We start from the raw sequence: 17,691 nt of genomic DNA on the forward strand, positions 1-17,691 counted from the left end.
AGATAGCTGAGTTGACATGGTCTCCATTGGATACCAAGTAAACATCCTGAAGCCATTTGTTTGCTGTTATCTGCTCTGAATGTCTGTGTTCTGCAACCATTTCCCACGTGCATGAACTGAGTATTTATATGTAATAGTTAAATGTAGGAATTAAATTAGAATGCTTTCCTAAAAAGTGAATTTCTCCAGAAAAAAGAAAAGTTACGTGAAACTGGAAAGTCCAAATCTCTGTATATGAGGGAATCAGGAATTAAGTCAAGACATCTTCCAAGTTGCTGTCAGCTGTTTTCTGAGCTTCCTTTTATCCTGAGATTATCATTGCCACTGGGATGTTGGTTGGCACATATTAAAAATAAGTTCCTATTAAGACCTTTTAAAAGGTGTTCATTTCAACAGCAAAGGAACAAGTTTAGGCTAAAATATTTTATTCAGCTTTATGAAATCATAAAGTACCTTGTCTTTGAAACAAAATGACTATATGAGGTTTGATAAATCCAAGATACGCTTTCTTTTCTTTATTACCTGAGCTCAGACACCAGGGAAATAAGGTAGATGGAGAAAAGTGGGGAGAGTGAAGAGTAACAAACTGCTCTGTGATTCCTAAATAAAAGTTAGCGACGCAAAGTTATCAGCTCTTCTCCCTCTTGGAAGCTCAAGTTTTCCACAGGGAACTATGACTTCCATACAGTTTGAACTCTAAACTGTGTGGATGATTTTTCTAGAAGTTGGCCTTCTTATTGTTGATATTTTTCTTTGCACAGGGAAATTCTAAAAAGAACAAGAGTCGATAGTTTGCGGATAGCGGGTTGGCGACTTCTTTCCAGAGCTGCTACTGCTGAGCGGAGCTGCGGGGCCGACCCTCCACGTCCAGTGCTGGCCGCCTTCAGGAAGCTGGAGTGTTGTTGGACCTAGTAAAGTAGTCAGTGTTGTAAATGGCCTTGAAATATTTAAAATATATTTGTAACCAGTAAGGCAAATACAGAACTTGATGTTGACAGTGAAATGGAAAACAGCACACAGGCGTGGATATTGTAGGTTTCCTTATGCTGTTTTTACTGTGCACTTTTTAAAATTAGGTTTTAATTTCAGTATGTAAGAACAACAAATATTTTGTATATTTTCAAACTCGATGATATGGTAATCAATTTGGTATCTATGGAATAGATATATGTTTCTGGATAAAAAGCTTACATTGTCAAACTGTCATTACTTCTCGCTATAATTGAAAACAGTCTCCAATTCTTTTTGAAGACTTATCATTCTCTCTGTCCTCTGTTCTGGAGGGATTGGGCCTTGAAAACTCCAGATCTTGTTGGTTTATTATCATTGTCATCAGCTCTTCAGTACCTTCTCTGTGTTGGAATAATAGCTTAAGGAAATTGATGTCAATAAATTCATACTTATATCAAACTTTTAGTCTTCTGAGAATCTGATGAAGGAAACTGGAACATATTAAAGTAGGCTTCACAGAATGACCAAATCCCAATCCCAGTTGATTTAGATATAATCTTTCTAGTCCTTCAAATTGGAATAATTGTACAGTTAATCCCTTATTAAGGCTTTGAGTACCTCTCAGGGTACTTGTAACTATACTTCAGGCAAGGTTGCTAAGCCCTTTCCGGCTCCTATTGGTTTATTGCATAAACGTTGTGTCATTTCAGTGTACATTTCAGAAGTGTCTCTCCCAGCACCTCCCTCCCCAAGTCTTGAGTCTCCTGCATCCCCAGGCTGAAGCCCCTCCTTCCCCACCTCCCTGCCTGCAGCTTCAGCTCCTGTGAGCCTCTTCTCCGGGCAGTCGCTGGTCACCCTGCAGCACGCTTTACTCTGTGTCACCTGAGTGCTCAGCACAAAGGCCAACTCCTCGGCCTCCGCCCCATGCTCTTGGCTGCCTGCTCTCGAGGCAGACTGGCTGTTGTGCCCCGTCTTCACAGTGATGGAAGTGTCTGGATCCTGCCTCAGGGATCTCCGGGTGAGCCCTCCGGTCCCGTCCTCCCTAGCCCCTTGGCCCTTCCTGTTTTGTGTGATCTGCTCATTTTCATTCTCTGTCAACTGAACCAGCTGTGCTCGCTGTAGCTGCGCCTGAGCCCCCAAGCACCATGTTGCTTAGCTCCACCGTAAACCTAGAGTCTCCAGCCCCTGCTATACCCTCAGTGTTCTGTGACCCTGCATTCTGAATTTCTCGTCCATTTCTGTTCTTCCTTTGGAGGGTTTGGGACTAAGAAGCGTTGTCATCTGGCTTATGCTTTAATGGAATCTTGGGTTGCTAGGCTGAAAATCGATTGTAGGGGAGCAAGGGTGGAAGTAAACACAAGAGTTGGGAGGCTCTTCAGTAGCAGGAGGCGGTTGAGAGATGATGATGGACTGGACCATGCTGGAGGCAGTGGAAAGTGGAAGTTGTGTGAAGGCTATTTCTGGATTTGTTTTGAAGACAGTAGATAGGAATTGCTGAAATCGCAACTCTTTCCCCTCTATACTTCTATTACTCTTTATACTTCTATTACTCTTCTCTGCTTTTACTCCTAATACTTACCATAACCTAACCTACAATATGTTTTGCTTATTTATCTTGTTTATTGCCTGTTTCTCCCCATTAGAGGATACAGTTCCATAAGGGCAGGTTTTTGGTCTGGTTTGCTCACTGTACCTAAAACACTGCCTGGCATTCAGTGAATGTTTGTCAAAAGAATGCTGCCTGGGCAGGAATGTGGAGTGTGAGAGAAAGAAGAGTCAGTCAAAGGTGAAGCCAGGGATTTTGACCTGAATGCACCTGACTGCAAGGGAAGATCAAGGGAGTAGCATCTTGCTTCTACATGGCTATGAGTTAAGCTGAACATTTAAGAGTCACCTTGACTTCCTCCTCACTTCACATATCTTGCTTTTTATCTTGTCTTGCTGAACCTTCCTGCCTTTTCACATTTCTTGGCTCTAACTTCTTATTTGATGCCTTACATTGAGTCCTGGCTGCCTGCTGCCTGGATGACTCACTCATCTTCCTGTTCTGCAGACATCTCTCTCTCCACTTAGCACATTTCTGCAGGGCCATCTCCTGGATGGAAAGAAAGCCTTCACAGTGGCCCCTCATTGCGCTCTGGCTGTGGTGTGTACATGTGAGACGTGTATATTAACTGTCGCTCACTTTTTCCTTGTTCTCTTCCAAGCACCCGCCCCCCGCCCCCCACCTTGCTGTAGTCTCTGTCTACCTTTATGAAAATCCTCAGACCTCTGAGTGAGGAAGAGTGTCACTTCTCCTGAGAGATGGGCCTGCTTTTCTTTTCTCTTAGAGAAAATGTGAATCTTGGGTTGTGTCCTTCTTTGCTTTGCTGGCCGAGACTTGTATCTGTCCCCAGCTGAGAGCTGCCAGAGCTCCCAGACCTGCGGCCCCTATCGCCCAGCATGGTGCCTGGTCCCCCAGACCTTCTGGCCATCCTTGTGGAATGCTTGACCTTTGTGTAGGGGTCAGTGCCTCTGGGAGGTTTCCTGGGCCTGAGGAACAGGGCGGGACTGTAGAGGGTGCAGTTGGTTTCCTGGTAAAGCTGTCCCTTTTTAACTTAATTGCTAAGATCTTTGTTCTCTAGGCAGAGTCTCTTGCCAAAGCATATAATGACCACCACTGGTTAACCATTTATTCAAGTCAGGCATGGTAAAGACTTGACTTACTTCATTTAAACTTCCAATAACTGTATCTCATTGGTGCTATTACTGTCCCTGTTTTTCAGTTAGAAAACTAAGGCTTAGCGAGGATAAGCGGTTTGTGCATAGTCACACAGCTAGGTCCATGTGGGGCCAGGATTCAGATCCAGGCTTGTCTGATTCCAGAGCCTGGCTTATTCACTACTGTAGTATGAGCCTTTTGAATTGGGGACATTCGGTTCTCTTCCTACAAGTACTATATATTTGGAGGATAAAATATTAAATTTCTCAGTAACTCCTGTACTTCATGCAACTTTCCCTTTCCATGTCTTCAGTAAGTATTCCTATCCCTTCTTTCGGCATTTATTTAGCTTCTTGAGCTAATGGCCTGGGTACAAGGTTTGCCTTTGATACGATTTTTTTCTTCTCTGACCCTTATTTTTATTTACATATTCCTTGTTACATAAACCTTCCTAGCTACCAAAATCTGAATTTAATATATTTATGCCATGATTCTGCCCCTTCCTTATAATCCACTTTCTGTACAAACTTTGTCATTTTTTTAAAAGGAATTTTCTAACCACAAAACTAGAGATTAGTATGAACCCTTGTTTCTATCACTTCTTACAAACATTTTGTTAATCTTGTTTCATCTTTTTTCCACATGGCTTCTTTTCCTGGAGTATTTTAAGGCAGGTCCCAGACATTGGACCATTTCCCCTGTGAACACTTCAGTCATGCATACCTTTTGTAAGAATGAGAGTACTAACTTCTTAATCTGCCTCACCCATTGCATCCTTCATTCGGCAAGTTTTGTGTCGAGTGCCTGCTGAGCGCTTGGTGCAGATGAGACTGTGATAAGCAAAACAGTCTGCTGGCTGCCCTTGAGAGCTTACAGTCTGCTAGTGAAACAACAAAGTGATCCTGTAAATGCATAATTACAAACTGCCATATGTCCTCCGTCTTACCCTGGGCTTGTCTCAGACAAGGCGGCAAATGAGAGATAAAACATAGAGGCTGCTACTTCCTTTATTAAATGTCTGTATTTTTACCAAAATTATAAACTCAATTTGAGTCAAGCTGTTTTGAAATACTTACTACAGGAATGTCCTGGGTGGTCCAAGACTCTGTGCTCCCAATGCAGGGACCCTGGTTTGATCCCTGGTCAGGAACTAGATCCCACATGCTGCAACTAAGAGTCTGAATGCCACAACTAAAGATCCTGCATGCTGCAATTAAGACCTGGCACAGCCAAATAAATATTTAAAAATAATACTTATTACGACGAGAAAACAGAACAAGGCAAAAGAGACAAAGTCTCCTGATTTTCATGCTCATTTCATGCTCCCCAGAGAAAAGCATTTGCACTCACTGTTTTGATCTATCTCCCTATTTCTAAATGACATGCTACTTTCACTTTTCCTGTTAGGCATTGTCTGTTGATTTCACAGTTAGAAGGTGAGGATTTGTCTCTGTTTCATCTGCCTCCCTTTCCCTGCTACTCACATACATATACATGCTTTCTGTTTTCCTGTTGTCTCTTCAGACTACATCAACATTTTGATTAGAGCAATATTCCACGTATATTTTAGTATGATCTTTTAAATGCTGTTGGTAACTGAGTCATGTAATGTACTATGATGCCTTTTCCTTTCTTGTACAACTTTTTTTTGTTTTCCCTGGAGTTAATAACTGTATCTATCTGTTTTCCATGGTGCTCATCACTAATTTATTCCTAAATTCTCTCCCAGGTGCCCAGGTGTATAATTCTCATCTCAGTATGATCAGATTAAACTGGGTGTTTAGCCAAATTTATCTTCTTCAAGAAGTCTCTCCAAGGGGATTCCCTGGCGGTCCAGTGGTTAGGACTCTGTGCTCTCAATGCCGGGGCTCTGGGTTTGATATCCCTGTTCTGAGAACTAAGATCCCACAAGGCATGTGGTGCAGCCAGACAAAGGAAGGAAAAGAAGAAATCGCTCCGAGAGTCCTTTGATCTGTGCCAGGCTATCCTGGTTGATCTCTTGGCCAGCAGTACTGCTGCTGTCTTGGGATCTCCCTTCCTCATCATCCTGGGCATCGTGTCTCCTCTTAAAATAACTCTCCACAAGCCTTTCCAGTGAGTGTCTTTTGTCTCTACTTGCCATTGCTGTGCCCTCTCAAAGAATCATCTGTTCTGTCTAGGCCTCTTAAAACATGGAAAGTGAAAAATGAGAAATAATTCTCAGTCCAGGAACAGATAGGGACTCAGTTGACTGAAGTTCACGTAGAAGCAAATAAAAAGGACTTTAATCATTCATTGATTCCTGGAGGTGATGGAATTTTCAGAACTTACTGAAACAACATTTCTGACTTTTTCTTCATTAAATACTATATGCTTATTGTGGAAAATTTGGAAAATGAGGAAAAGTGTTGAATACACACCTTTTTGGAGATTCAGCTATTAATATTTGTTTATTCCTGTTCTTTTTTCATGCATATATATGATACATGTTTTCATTAAAAATTGGGATTATAAGAAATTCCAAATGAGAAAAAGAGGCTCTTTAATATGAAGTCAAGGGTGGGTGCGGGGTATAGGTTTGCTGGCTGCACAACTCCAGGGGGCATTGTTCACATTCTGTTCTGTAGCAGGCCTGGGTGAAGGGAGAAGATGCTCCAGGTTCAGCTTGAGCAACTGTGATAAATAGCATGTATTTTGTTATGTCATTTTTACACACCACTCCACATTATGCTTGCTATAAGCAATACTGCTCACTTTTCAAAGCTGATAAATAAAACTGGATTCTCCACTGCTTTCGGGAAGAGACTTAACTCCACCAGTTATGCTAACAGATACTTTTTAGCAACACAATCATTTCCCAAGTTCATTAGCCACTAAAACAAAACAAAAATTCATCTGCACTATTTCCAAACAAAAATGTGAGAGAAAAAAACAAAATGAGGAACCAATTAGTTGAGAAAGCCATCAACAATGTTGGAGCAAAAGACTCTCTCCAAATGATCATGAATTAAAGCTTTCTTCATCATAAAAACCCTCAGACAGAAAAATGAGCAGTTTATAGTTTTGTTCTTTGCAGCATTGACCCTGGAAGTTGTTTCCAGCTCTTAAAAGGCTGGAGATAGCAACTTGGTTGATGAAGGCTAAAAAACCATCTGGCAGGGCCACACTGACAAGGAATAGTCTGTCTTGGGACAGAAGAAAAGCTTCTGTTCTCGGCTGAGGGCCACGTTCTCAGACACTGTGGCGATAAATGGGAAAGCTTGTCAGTAAGTTTTGCCTGTGCTATACATTTTTAAGCAGTTTGGTAATTAACTCCAAAATAGGAAACTAACTGGCAATCAGAGCATTAGAGCAGGAAAACCCATTACATTTTTTTCCAAATCTTTGAAAGTAAAGGTCGTAGAGCAGGATTAGAATAACTGTTTTTGTAAAGAGAGGATCAGAAGAATTGACTCCTGCGTGGAAACATGCTGAAGGCTATTATTGTCTGGCTTGTAGGTGGGGGCACCTCAAAAGGCACCTCCCCCACTTAAATCCTTTGTATTGTTTTAAATGATCTCTGCTCCTTCAGTGGCCCCAGTGCTCCCCAAACACCAGAGGGATAGCTGGGTGGTGACACCTCATAGGTCCAAGAACAGAAAAAGCATGGTTCAGTTAACTAACAAAAAACATGTTGCTTACTATCTCACTTAGAAGCTGAAGAATATTTTCCCTTAAAACATGGAAAGTGAAAAATGAGAGAGAATTCTCAGTCCAGGCAGAGGAGGGACTCAGTTGGCTGAAGTTCACGTAGGAGCAAAAAAAAAAAGACTTTAATCATTCATTGCTTCCTGGAAGAGATGGAATTTTCAGAACTTATTGAAAAAACATTTCTGAATTTTTCAGCTTTCCTATATTTCTTTGGGTACTGCTTCTGCTATGTTGTTGACACATCTCATGTTGTCATTTTCACATATGCCATCTCCCTCAATAACTACAGGTGCCGTGAAGCAAGAACCATGCCTTATACTTACTCCCTGACAGTGCCGAGCAGAATGTCTTGTACACAGTAGGTGTTCAGTTAATGCTAATTGGATACATATTAGGAAGCAGGCCAAGGTACTATATACAACTGTAGCTCAAGCCATACCTAGGGGTGTCCTATCTCCAGAACAAAGGATAGCCAGTCTCAGGCTATTCTGGGTTGATTAAGCAATCATTCCTCTATGTATTATTGATTTCATTTGGCATTGTCAGTGAGGATGTATGCTTTTTATTTATCTCTGGAAATTGGTTTTGAAAGAGTATTTAAGTTTCCTCATGGATAAAGTTGTTTAAAAACATCAGTCCAGAATGTATCATGTACCTAAAATGGTGTGTGTTTTTATTTTTTTCCTGTTTCTTTTTCACTGCTGTTGAAGCCATCACCAGTTAATTCTTTTTAACACCACAAGGCTTTACTTTATCTTGAATGAATGTTGTAATATAAACAGACCGACTGTTGTAAAGTTTTTAGAGAGGGATGTTCTTATCAAGCATTTTGGGCTAAGACTATCCTAGATCTGAAGTCCTCACTTTCCAACAAAGTCTCCTTTCACATCTGGCATTTCCAAAAGCTGGTTTGAATTTATATTGATCTTGACAGCTTCAGCTAATTCGAGATTTGAGGAATTCCAAGTTAATCTTCTAGATCATATTTATAGACAACTTGGGGACTGCTGTTAAACAGTGTGGAAATTCTATATGGGTTCTGTAAAAGGCTGCCAGGAAAGGGAAACCTGCTAATGAAAAGAATGATATAGCCTGAAGGTCTCTTTACTGAAGAGCAAAGAAAGGGACAGGAACTGGAGGAAAATGAGGTCACAGCTCGCGGTGAACAGCTGTGGTCGCCTGCCTATTTAGGCCAGACTGAGCTGTTTACCACCAGATTTTGATACACACAGACACTGCCAGAAAGGGTCCTTTTGAAAATACCTGGAAGTGTTACAAGAAATAAATCTGCATTTGTGAAAATGGCAACCTTTTGGGCCATGCTGAGTCACACAGAAGAGGAGGGCCTGTCCCTTGCAAAAGATAAATGGTTTTCAGTCAACTGTATTTGCCCTTTAGAAGATTATGGGCCTATTTGCTTTGCAGAAGTGTCAAAGTTTCCAAAAAAGATTTCTTTCACTGGGTGGGCTACCTACTAATCAAGATCATAATGCTTGGAATTAAAAAGAAGATGGAATTTAAAAGGTGAACTCAGGACTCTCTTTAAGCTCAGTGGTAATTACTGGTTTGTCCAATGTGTTGTTTCTTTTCTCTAGTTGTTACCTGTGGCATTTTCTGTGATGGGCTGGCCTCTTGGAAGGCCCAATGGCTAGACACAGGAATTTCAGTTTGGGATTTCAGCCAGAATGCCTGGAGTTAAGACATCTCTTGTTTATACTTAAGATTGTCTTTTCTCAGATCATGAAACAATCATCACTTAGCTTCATTATTTAATCTTGTTTCATATTCCCACTCTTCCCCTCAGAAGTTTTCTTGCATTCAAAAGGGATGATGATATTTTTATCATGTTTTTTTCTGCTTTGTGTTGCCATCATGTAACTTTTTCCAGGTCTGTTAACATCTCTTTTCTTTTCTTCTGGCTCCCTCTTCCTTTGTCGTTGTTCTGCACTTCGCTCAGCTCCTTACAAGAAGGCTTGGGCCCAGTACCTGTCTGATTCCATAGAAGAGTCTCTGAAAAGTTACCAGTCATTTGACTTCCCATGTTTTAGACTCCTTTTTCTCCCTCAACCCTTGATCATCATAGGGATGGTAGCTGGAGGACAGGGACTATGAGGAGGACCTGATGTCTTTTTCTGTTTGCCTAGGGTGAGATCAGTCCTGGGTGTTCACTGGAAGGATTGACGCTGAAGCTGAAACTCCAATACTTTGGCCACCTCATGTGGAAGAGTTGACTCATTGGAAAAGACCCTGATGCTGGGAGGGATTGGGGGTAGGAGAAGGGGACGACAGAGGATGAGATGGCTGGATGGCATCACTGACTCGATGGACATGAGTTTGAGTAAACTCTGGGAGTTGGTGATGGACAGGGAGGCCTGGTGTGTTGCGATTCATGGGGTCGCAAAGAGTCGAAACGACTGAGCGACTGAACTGAAGTGAGGGTGTCTTAAGCTTAAGCACAATTAGAAATTTGATCTGAAACTAAATGTCTCCTGAACAGATCCCAGCTGTGTGACTTGAGGCACTCCTGTGCCTCTCTGAATATTTCCTTCCTTCCTCAAAGCCCTCAGCACAGGTTCTAACCACTGGCTGCTGGTTGAATAGGATACTGATTATCTTTTCCATTTCACCAAGGAATTCCAAGGTCAGACACAAGACTACACAAGGAAGTGTTCAATCAGAATTCCTCCATTTCCTCTCTATCATCCAGGCACTGCACTTCAAGTCAAGATACTCACTAGGGCCTCCCAACTCCTCTCCTTGGACCCAAGCCCTCTCTTCACAGTTCATTTTTTCAGACCATTAAGTCAATATTCATCAATCACCATTTTGAGCCCACAGAGATTTACTGAGTGCCTACTGTCTGCCAGGCTCTAGGGATACAAAAGTGAATTATATTTTACATATATGTATATATACACTAATATAAAAATATCCCTTTGCTTAAAAACTTTCACAAATTTCCCATTTCCTTCTTTATATTTAGTTCCACCTTTTCATCCAAATATATCCCACCTTTCCTAAGATTTCCAGCCTTGCCAGCCTTCCAAAGCTCCATGTCCCGGGGCCTGGAATGCCCCCTTTTCTCGCCTTCTGAATCTGTTCAAAGTCCACCCAAGTCTCCCATCCTGGAGTGGGGTGTCTCTTCAGTGAATCTTCTTTTTCCAGTGAGGTAGCTATACTTGTGGAAGAGATTCAGATGTCAAGTGACTTGCCCAGAGTCACCTGCTTGCAAGTGATGGATCAGGGACTGAATGTCAGCCTCTAACCTTTCCTCAGAGGATAACTCCCTTCTTCGACATTCTGCAGGTAGCCTCCTGCCGCATCCACACAGCCTGGCCCTTCTCTAGGCATCTTTGTCCTCCTCTTTCTCTTAATGGGCCTATTGATGGGCCCTGGAAGGTGGGGTACCATCTTAGCCTCTGAATAGGGTTGGTCTCACCTTAGGGGAAAAGAGGAGGCGTTCAACAGAGGCTTAAAAAATAATTCTTAGTCAAGATGTGGACGCAACCCAGTATCCATCAACAGACAAATGGATAAAGAAGATATGGTGAGATATAAATATAGACTACACTAAAGCCTTTGACTGTGAAGATCACAACAAACTGTGAAAAATTCTTAGATGGGAATACCAGACCACCTTTATATACCTCCTGAGAAACCTATATGCAGGACAAGAAGCAGCAGTTAGAACTGGGCATGGAACCATGGACTGGTTCCAAATTGAGAAAGGGGTACATCAAGGTTGTATCTTGTCACCCTGCTTATTTAACTTCTATGCGGAGTACATCATGTGAAATGCCGGGCTGGATGAATCTCAAGCTGAAATCAAGATTGTAGGGAGAAATATCAACAACCTCAGATAGGCAGATGATACACTCTTAATGGCAGAAAGTGAAGAGGAACTAAAGAGTCTCTTGATGAGGGTGAAAGGAGAATGAAAAAGCTGGCTTCAAACTTAACATTCAAAAAACTAAGATCATGGCATCCTCCCCTCACTTCATGCCAGATAGATAGGGAAAAAATGGAAACAGTGGTATGTTTTATTTTCTTAGGTTCCAAAATCACCATGGACAGTGACTGCAGCCACAAAATTAAAAGATGCTTGCTCCTTGAAAGAAAACTATGACAAACCTAGGCAGCGTACTGAAAAGCAGAGACATCACTTTGCTGACAAAGGTCCGTATAGTCAAAGTTATGTTTTTTCCAGTAGTCATGTACAGATATGAGAGTTGGATCATAAAGAAGGCTGAGTGCCGAAGAATTGATGCTTTTGAATTGTAGTGCTGGAGAAAACTCTTGAGAATCCCTTGGACTGCAAGGAGAACAAACCAGTCAATCCTAAAGGAAATCAACACTGAATATTCATCGGAAGGACTATACTTTGGCCCCTGATGCTGGGAAAGATTGAAGACAGGAGAAGGGGGCAACAGAGGATGAGATGGTTGTATGGCATCAATGAATCATTGGACATGAATCTGAGCAAACTCGGGCAGATAGTGAAGGTCAGGGAAGCCAGGCATGCTGCAGTTTGTGGGGCCGCAGAGTCGGACACAACTTAGTGACTGAATAGCAACAACAACATATATGTGTGTGTGTATACCGATAAGAATGAAAATCTGCCATTTGCAGCAATATGGATGGACCTAGGGAATATTTTATGCAGTGAACTGTCAGAAAATGACAAATACTGTATGATATCACTTACATGTTAAATCTACAGAATAATGCAAAGGAATGTAGATAGCAAATCAGAAACAGACTCATGAAAACAAACTAGCGATTACCAGAGAGGAGAGGGGAAGGAAGGGGTAAATTAAAGGTGTGGGATTAAGAGACAAACTATTATGTAAAAAATAGATAAGCAACAGGGTTATACTGTATTCCACAGGGAATTACAGAAATTATTTTCTAATAACTTTTAATGGGATATAATCTGTAAAAATACTGAATCACTATGCTGTGTACCTGAAACTAAAATAATACCGTAAATCAGTTACACTTAAAATTCTTAAGAAGGCAAAAAAAGCAAAAATCAAAACCTTCAGTTCTAATCACAAGAGAAAACAAAATCCAAAGGGCAATGAAGCAAGGTGGAAAGCATGACTCCCAAGTCACCTCACCCCTCTCCCCCACCGCCGCCCTCCCCACCCCCCACCCCCCTGTCCGCCCCAATCACCCCACCACCCCGAAGGTCAAGATCCTAGATCCTAGATGTAGGACAAGATCCTAGAGGGCCATGGATAGTTTCAGACAGCCAAAGGCTCCATGCTTCTGCTTCCAGGGACTTCTGAAGGTGACTCACACACCTCCTCGCACCCCGCCCCACGTTTGCTGGAGAGAGCATCTTCTCCCCGACTTGTGGGGAGCTGGAGACTCGGAAGAAAGATACGGGGGGGGGGGGGTGAGGGGAAGAGAATGGAAAAAAACTTAGGGGGATCCAGGGCGGGAAAGGAGCGAGGAGAGGAGCGGGTCTGGGAAGGGGGCGGGACAGGGGGCGGGGCGGGGCGGGAGAGCGCCCGCGGGGTGGCCACGCCCCCGCCCCTCCGCGCCGGCCGCTCGCGGCCCTCCCTCTCCGCCCCCCCGCCCCCTCCGCCCCTCTCCTCCGTCTCCCCCCCCCTCCTCCAGCTCCTCCTGCTCCTCCCTCCGAGGTGGATGGCGGCTGCCAGAGTCCGAACCCCAGCCGCGCTGCGGGTGAGTGACCGCCCCCAGGGGACCAACAGGGAGGCACGGGGAGCCCCCTCTCCCGGGCGGGTTAGCCCCAGTTTACCTGGAAAGTTTGAGGACGGGGAGGCGGGAGTGGGGGCGCAGTGGGCGCCGCGGGACGCGGGCATCTCCCGCGCTGGTCCGGCGCCCCGCTTGGTGCCTCTTTTCCCCGCCGCGGTCCCCATAGCTCAGGGCCCGCACTGACTGGGCCCCACCCGGCTTCTCCTCCGCACCTCAGCTCTGAGGCGGCTGCCGAGACCTAGGTCCAGCTCTCAAGAGAAAGAAAACTCAAGAAGCAAAGAATCTCGACTCCGTTCTGGGGGGTGGGGGGGAGGGGGGAGGGACGGGTGTTCATCCAAACAAACCCGTGCGGTCCCGGCCTCTCAGCGCACGGTCACCATCCCCCCGTCCTCCGTCCCTGCAGGGGCTCAGCGTCCCCCCAGCCCCGGGACTCTTCACTTTCCTTTTTCCTGCCTCCTGTTACTGGTGCAGCTACTTTCTCCCCCGCCGCCCCCCGCCCCCCAGCGTTTCCCTGGGAGGCTCCTGGCCCACAGGCTGGTAGCGCCAGCCTAGTGCCCGCTCCGGTCCCAGAAGGCGATTACCCAGGCCAGGGAGTCAGAGCCACAGGGGTCTTCAGTCTTGCTCAAAGAGTTCTGCAGGCGTGACTTTAACTGGAGTTTGATGTTGGGTCCCCTGGCCCCGCACGTTGTGCGTTGCATGTCCAAAGGGAAATTAAAATATATTCCTTGTTAGAATTTTACTGTTTCTGTTGAGCACCTTTGTTTTTTTTAAATCTCTCTGTTCTTTTCTTCCAGTAATAACTTCATTTAATTAACCTTTCTAATTCTGAAAGAAACGGGAAATAATAAAACAAGAAAATACAGAAAAAGAGCGCTTGCTAAAAATATTGTGCAGAACCTGGTCTTTGGAAAGTAAAGACTTTATTCTGTACTTAACTGTTTTAGTGGGAGATGAGACTTCACTGGCGCTTATTTTCGGACAACCCCAAACAGACACTTACAGCCTCCCCCAGGCTAGAAGTTTTAATTTGCCTGACATAAACCACACTGTTTGTTGGCATTCCCCAGCCTGGCTACTCACCCTGCATTTTTCTTCCCTCCTCTCCGTCCCTCCCCCAACTTCTCATAAACAGGAGTTGTGGACACAAGGCAGTGGAAGAGGTGAAAATGAGCAGGACCTCAAAGAGAAAAAACAACCTCGCTTCTTTTAATCCTCAGGCTGTTGGCTTCAGCTTGACTCTGATCGGGTAGAGGAATGTTTAGTTCATTTGTGTGGTTTTTATGGCTGTTCTCATTAGGGTTGAATCAGTGTTTCCATGACAGTCTCAGTTCTCTGGGTGCTTAGAAGGGAACTTGTTAATTCTTAGATGGGTCTGGTCAAGCCTGGAATCTGGAGGTTTTCAGATTTTGTTTAAGGGATTGATCTGGGTTGATATTACTAACTTCTGCCCACTTGGAACTGGAGCCCCAGGGCTGAGAGGGAAGCAGCCTGTGGTTTGCTACCGCAAGACCAGGGAAGAAAAAGCTTTCCTAAGGAGTGAGCTGTACAAACAGGACTGTAGGGAGTGTTGAACTTGTATTGTTTTTAGAGAGAAGGCACTTCTCAAGAACGTCAGCCATTCCTGTTTCTATGTAGATAATAAATGTGATTGTAACAAATGTATTAGATAAGATTCAGAACAACCCATCAAAACAGGTTAGGTTTTGAGCTATTCAGAAAGATTTAAAAAATGAATTTCATTAGAAACTTGTTTTAAAAAGGGTGTAATTCATTTTTCTGTGCTGATTGAGTGTGGTAGTTCCCCATTAGTATGAATTAGTAAGGTTTTACTGTGGTTTCAGAATGTCATTGTAACGAAGCATTGTGACTTCCATTCAAAAATAAAACCCTTCAAAGTTTTGAACTTGTTTGACCCTGGTACTTAAAAACAATGCACTTAGATAATAATCTTCAGTCTCTTCCTCTTCCTGAAAATTTTTAATAGTGTGTTTAATGTCCCAGAAGTCAACCTGATACTGTTTGGAGAGAAATCACCTTTCTGCCTTCTTCAACTTTTGTACCAACTCATGAAATCTTGTTGAACTGAGTGAGTTGCCATTGTTTACGAGTGTTTGTTGTGCAGCCCCAGATAGGTTGCTCTGAATGATGGGGATATAATGAAGGCTGGCAAAGTGTCCCTGACTAAAGGAGCAGGTGGTCTGGATGGCAAGATGAAGGCTACATCCCCAGTTAGCCAACAGAAAGCAGCCACTTGTCATTTGACTGGCCAGATGAGTTGGACATAGATGGAGTGTGGAAACTGCAGAGGAGGAAGAAGGGAAGGGGTTATTTTTTACTTCTTATTTACTTTAAGAAAAATAACCTAAAGGAATATGATATGACCTTTTAAAATCGTGTGTACAAGGATACCAAATTATATTAACATGCTCAGGGTATTTTGTTAAATTTTCAAAGAAATTTTATTTCAAGTTATGAAATAGAAAGCTTTGTATCTCACTCTGAAAATACACCCCCAAAATACTGGAATGGTATGCATGGAAATGGATGGTGGGATTACAGGTACTTTTGATTTTCTTGGCGCTTGCCTGTGTTTCTCAACTGTTTTGCAATAGTAATAGCTAACATTTATTGAGTATGAAGCGCATACATATGGTATTTCATATTAATGCTTTAGAGGTAAGTACTGTTATTCTCATGATACAAGATTCAGAAACTAGAATCTGAGGGGAAACTTGCCAAGGTTGGATAGCCACTATGTGCTAGAACCAAATTTTGAAATCAGGTCAGTGACCAAAGTCTTTTAATCTCTGTCACTGTTGTCTACCTTCTCCCTGCACATGTATTATTACTGTTATCTTAATTATAAGAAAAAAACAGAAAAGGAAGGCAAACTAATTTGTGGTTTAGTAACAACTGATATTTTGATTAATTGGAAAATGCCCCTGTCTCCCATCTCATCCACTTCTCACTATTGCTTATCTTTGGAAGTCCTTGGGAGTTGCTCCTAACTTAGCCCGGGGTCGCTCATCTTCCCTTGGGAGCCAGCTGTATCTATGAGAAATAATCCAGAATCCTCTGAGGCTTCCTGGACAGCCTGTGAATCCAGGAACCCCATGGAATTCTAGAGCAGTCCTGATAGAAGGCAGGATTTTTAAAAGATCAGCAAATTATGTCTATCCTGCCTGGTAGAGGGCAGGATTTTAAAAAACTGACAAATTAATGATTAGCATTCATTTTTTTTTGGTATTGTCAGAGGATCGAGATGGGTAGGAAGGCCCAGAGAAAGATGCCAGATTTCCATTTATCTTACCTATGTGTTACATGGAATGTTGGGATTGCTTCTTGATGTTTATTACTGTGAAAACATAATAATGAACTATTTTTTGGAAGCCTTGGAAGGCTACCATGCACTGGCAGATGAACCGGTTTAGTGGAGATGGAAATATTCTGGGGATAGCTCTGGGAAAGAAGCCTACATCCTGAATCATCATGGTCCCTCACAGGCAGCCAGGCTCCCAGAGGTCACCTTGCTCTTCCTGGAATGTACCTGAAGATGGGCTTTTCTAAAACACCTAGTCATTCAAATAGCACACCTTATGTAGGAGGCTTTCTCTCCTTTATTCTTCCAGGAAGAGATTTCTGAGGGCTGATGCTTCTTTATCACTTTCTTTTTGAAAAAGTATTGTAAGAGTCAAGGACCTCTTTCCCAAATTATCATACTTGGACCAAGATGGACAAGTCCTAGATCTTGTATCCATTTGAGCATTGGAGAAATGTCTTTGTGGTCTCAGCGCTAGGAATAGGTCTTGTGAACAACTTGTCTGTTTTGTCTTGTGGATGCTGTGAATCCTTTCTTTAATGTTTCCCATTTCTGATTTGGCCAAAAAGAAGCACAGAGCCCACTTAGTGGCCTTTGTTGTAGCCTAGGCATCAGACTTCATGGCCTGTACTTTGAATAACTAATAACATTATTGTATACCTTGTGTTACGTGTGGATACTTAGTTCCACTTTTCTCATCTACTTTATATTGTTTTGTTTCGTTTATCCAATGCATTTTGGAGGCTGCTACTTCTGGTAACCCACTCCTTCCTTCTGAGTTCATGTCAATGGAGATCAAGACGTTCTTTCATGGAAAGTCTTTAATAAACTTTAAAATATTTGTATTCCTGAAAGTATCTTTATTTTGCTCTTACAAATGAGAGTTTGAGAGTGGAATTCTAGACTCACAATTATTTGCTTTCAGAATTCGGAATATATGACTTCATTGTCTTCTTTTGTCTATTGCTACTCTTAAGAATACCAAGTAACCTTGGGCACATTTCCTAATTTCTCTCAGTCTCCCTTGTCTATAAAATAGATAATAGTATCCACTTTAAGGATAATGTATGCAGAATGCTAGAATTGTGCCTGCCATATAAGGAAGCACACAGTAATTGTTAGCTATTACAGTTACTTTTATATTTTTTCAGTATTTCTTGGCTTTCATGGACTTTACTAGTTCATATAAATATTAGTTTGTCTCATTGAACACAGGTAAAAATCATGTTGGGATTTTTATTTAATTTTTCATTTAATTTTTAATTAAATTTAATTTTCATTTAATTTTTATTCAAGAGAACTGATACCGTTACAATATTCATCTCCT

At 42.6% G+C, this 17,691-nt stretch overlaps 3 protein-coding genes across 6 annotated transcripts in view; 2 read left to right on the top strand and 1 right to left on the bottom strand.

The window, feature by feature from the left end:
* Positions 1–1,410, top strand: part of PPP1R21 (protein phosphatase 1 regulatory subunit 21) — a 61,451-nt gene extending 60,041 nt beyond the window's left edge. For both annotated transcript variants that reach the window (XM_043468516.1, XM_043468517.1), the window contains exon 22: positions 762–1,410. In XM_043468516.1, the coding sequence (XP_043324451.1) occupies positions 762–791 (30 nt within the window). In that variant the 3' untranslated portion in view covers positions 792–1,410. The remainder of the gene's footprint in view (positions 1–761) is intronic.
* A 3,409-nt stretch (positions 1,411–4,819) lies between these two features.
* Positions 4,820–13,281, bottom strand: LOC122441660. Of its 2 annotated transcripts, XM_043468524.1 has the most exons (3): positions 13,089–13,281; positions 10,334–10,494; positions 4,820–6,304 (listed from the first exon to the last, which is right to left on the bottom strand). In XM_043468524.1, exons 1-3 carry the CDS (start codon positions 13,207–13,209, stop codon positions 6,185–6,187), a joined length of 402 nt encoding a protein of 133 aa, XP_043324459.1. In that variant the 5' UTR covers positions 13,210–13,281; the 3' UTR covers positions 4,820–6,184. The 2 variants fall into 2 exon arrangements, 1 of the variants encoding a protein (XP_043324459.1); XR_006269414.1 differs by lacking the exon at positions 10,334–10,494.
* Positions 12,907–17,691, top strand: part of LOC122441658 (stonin-1) — a 189,835-nt gene continuing 185,050 nt past the window's right edge. For both annotated transcript variants that reach the window (XM_043468519.1, XM_043468518.1), the window contains exon 1: positions 12,907–13,012. The gene's annotated coding sequence lies outside the window, so the exon portion shown is untranslated. The remainder of the gene's footprint in view (positions 13,013–17,691) is intronic.

The sequence above is a fragment of the Cervus canadensis genome, chromosome 5 (genome assembly GCF_019320065.1).
Source record: "Cervus canadensis isolate Bull #8, Minnesota chromosome 5, ASM1932006v1, whole genome shotgun sequence".
NCBI classification, from domain to species: domain Eukaryota; kingdom Metazoa; phylum Chordata; class Mammalia; order Artiodactyla; family Cervidae; genus Cervus; species Cervus canadensis.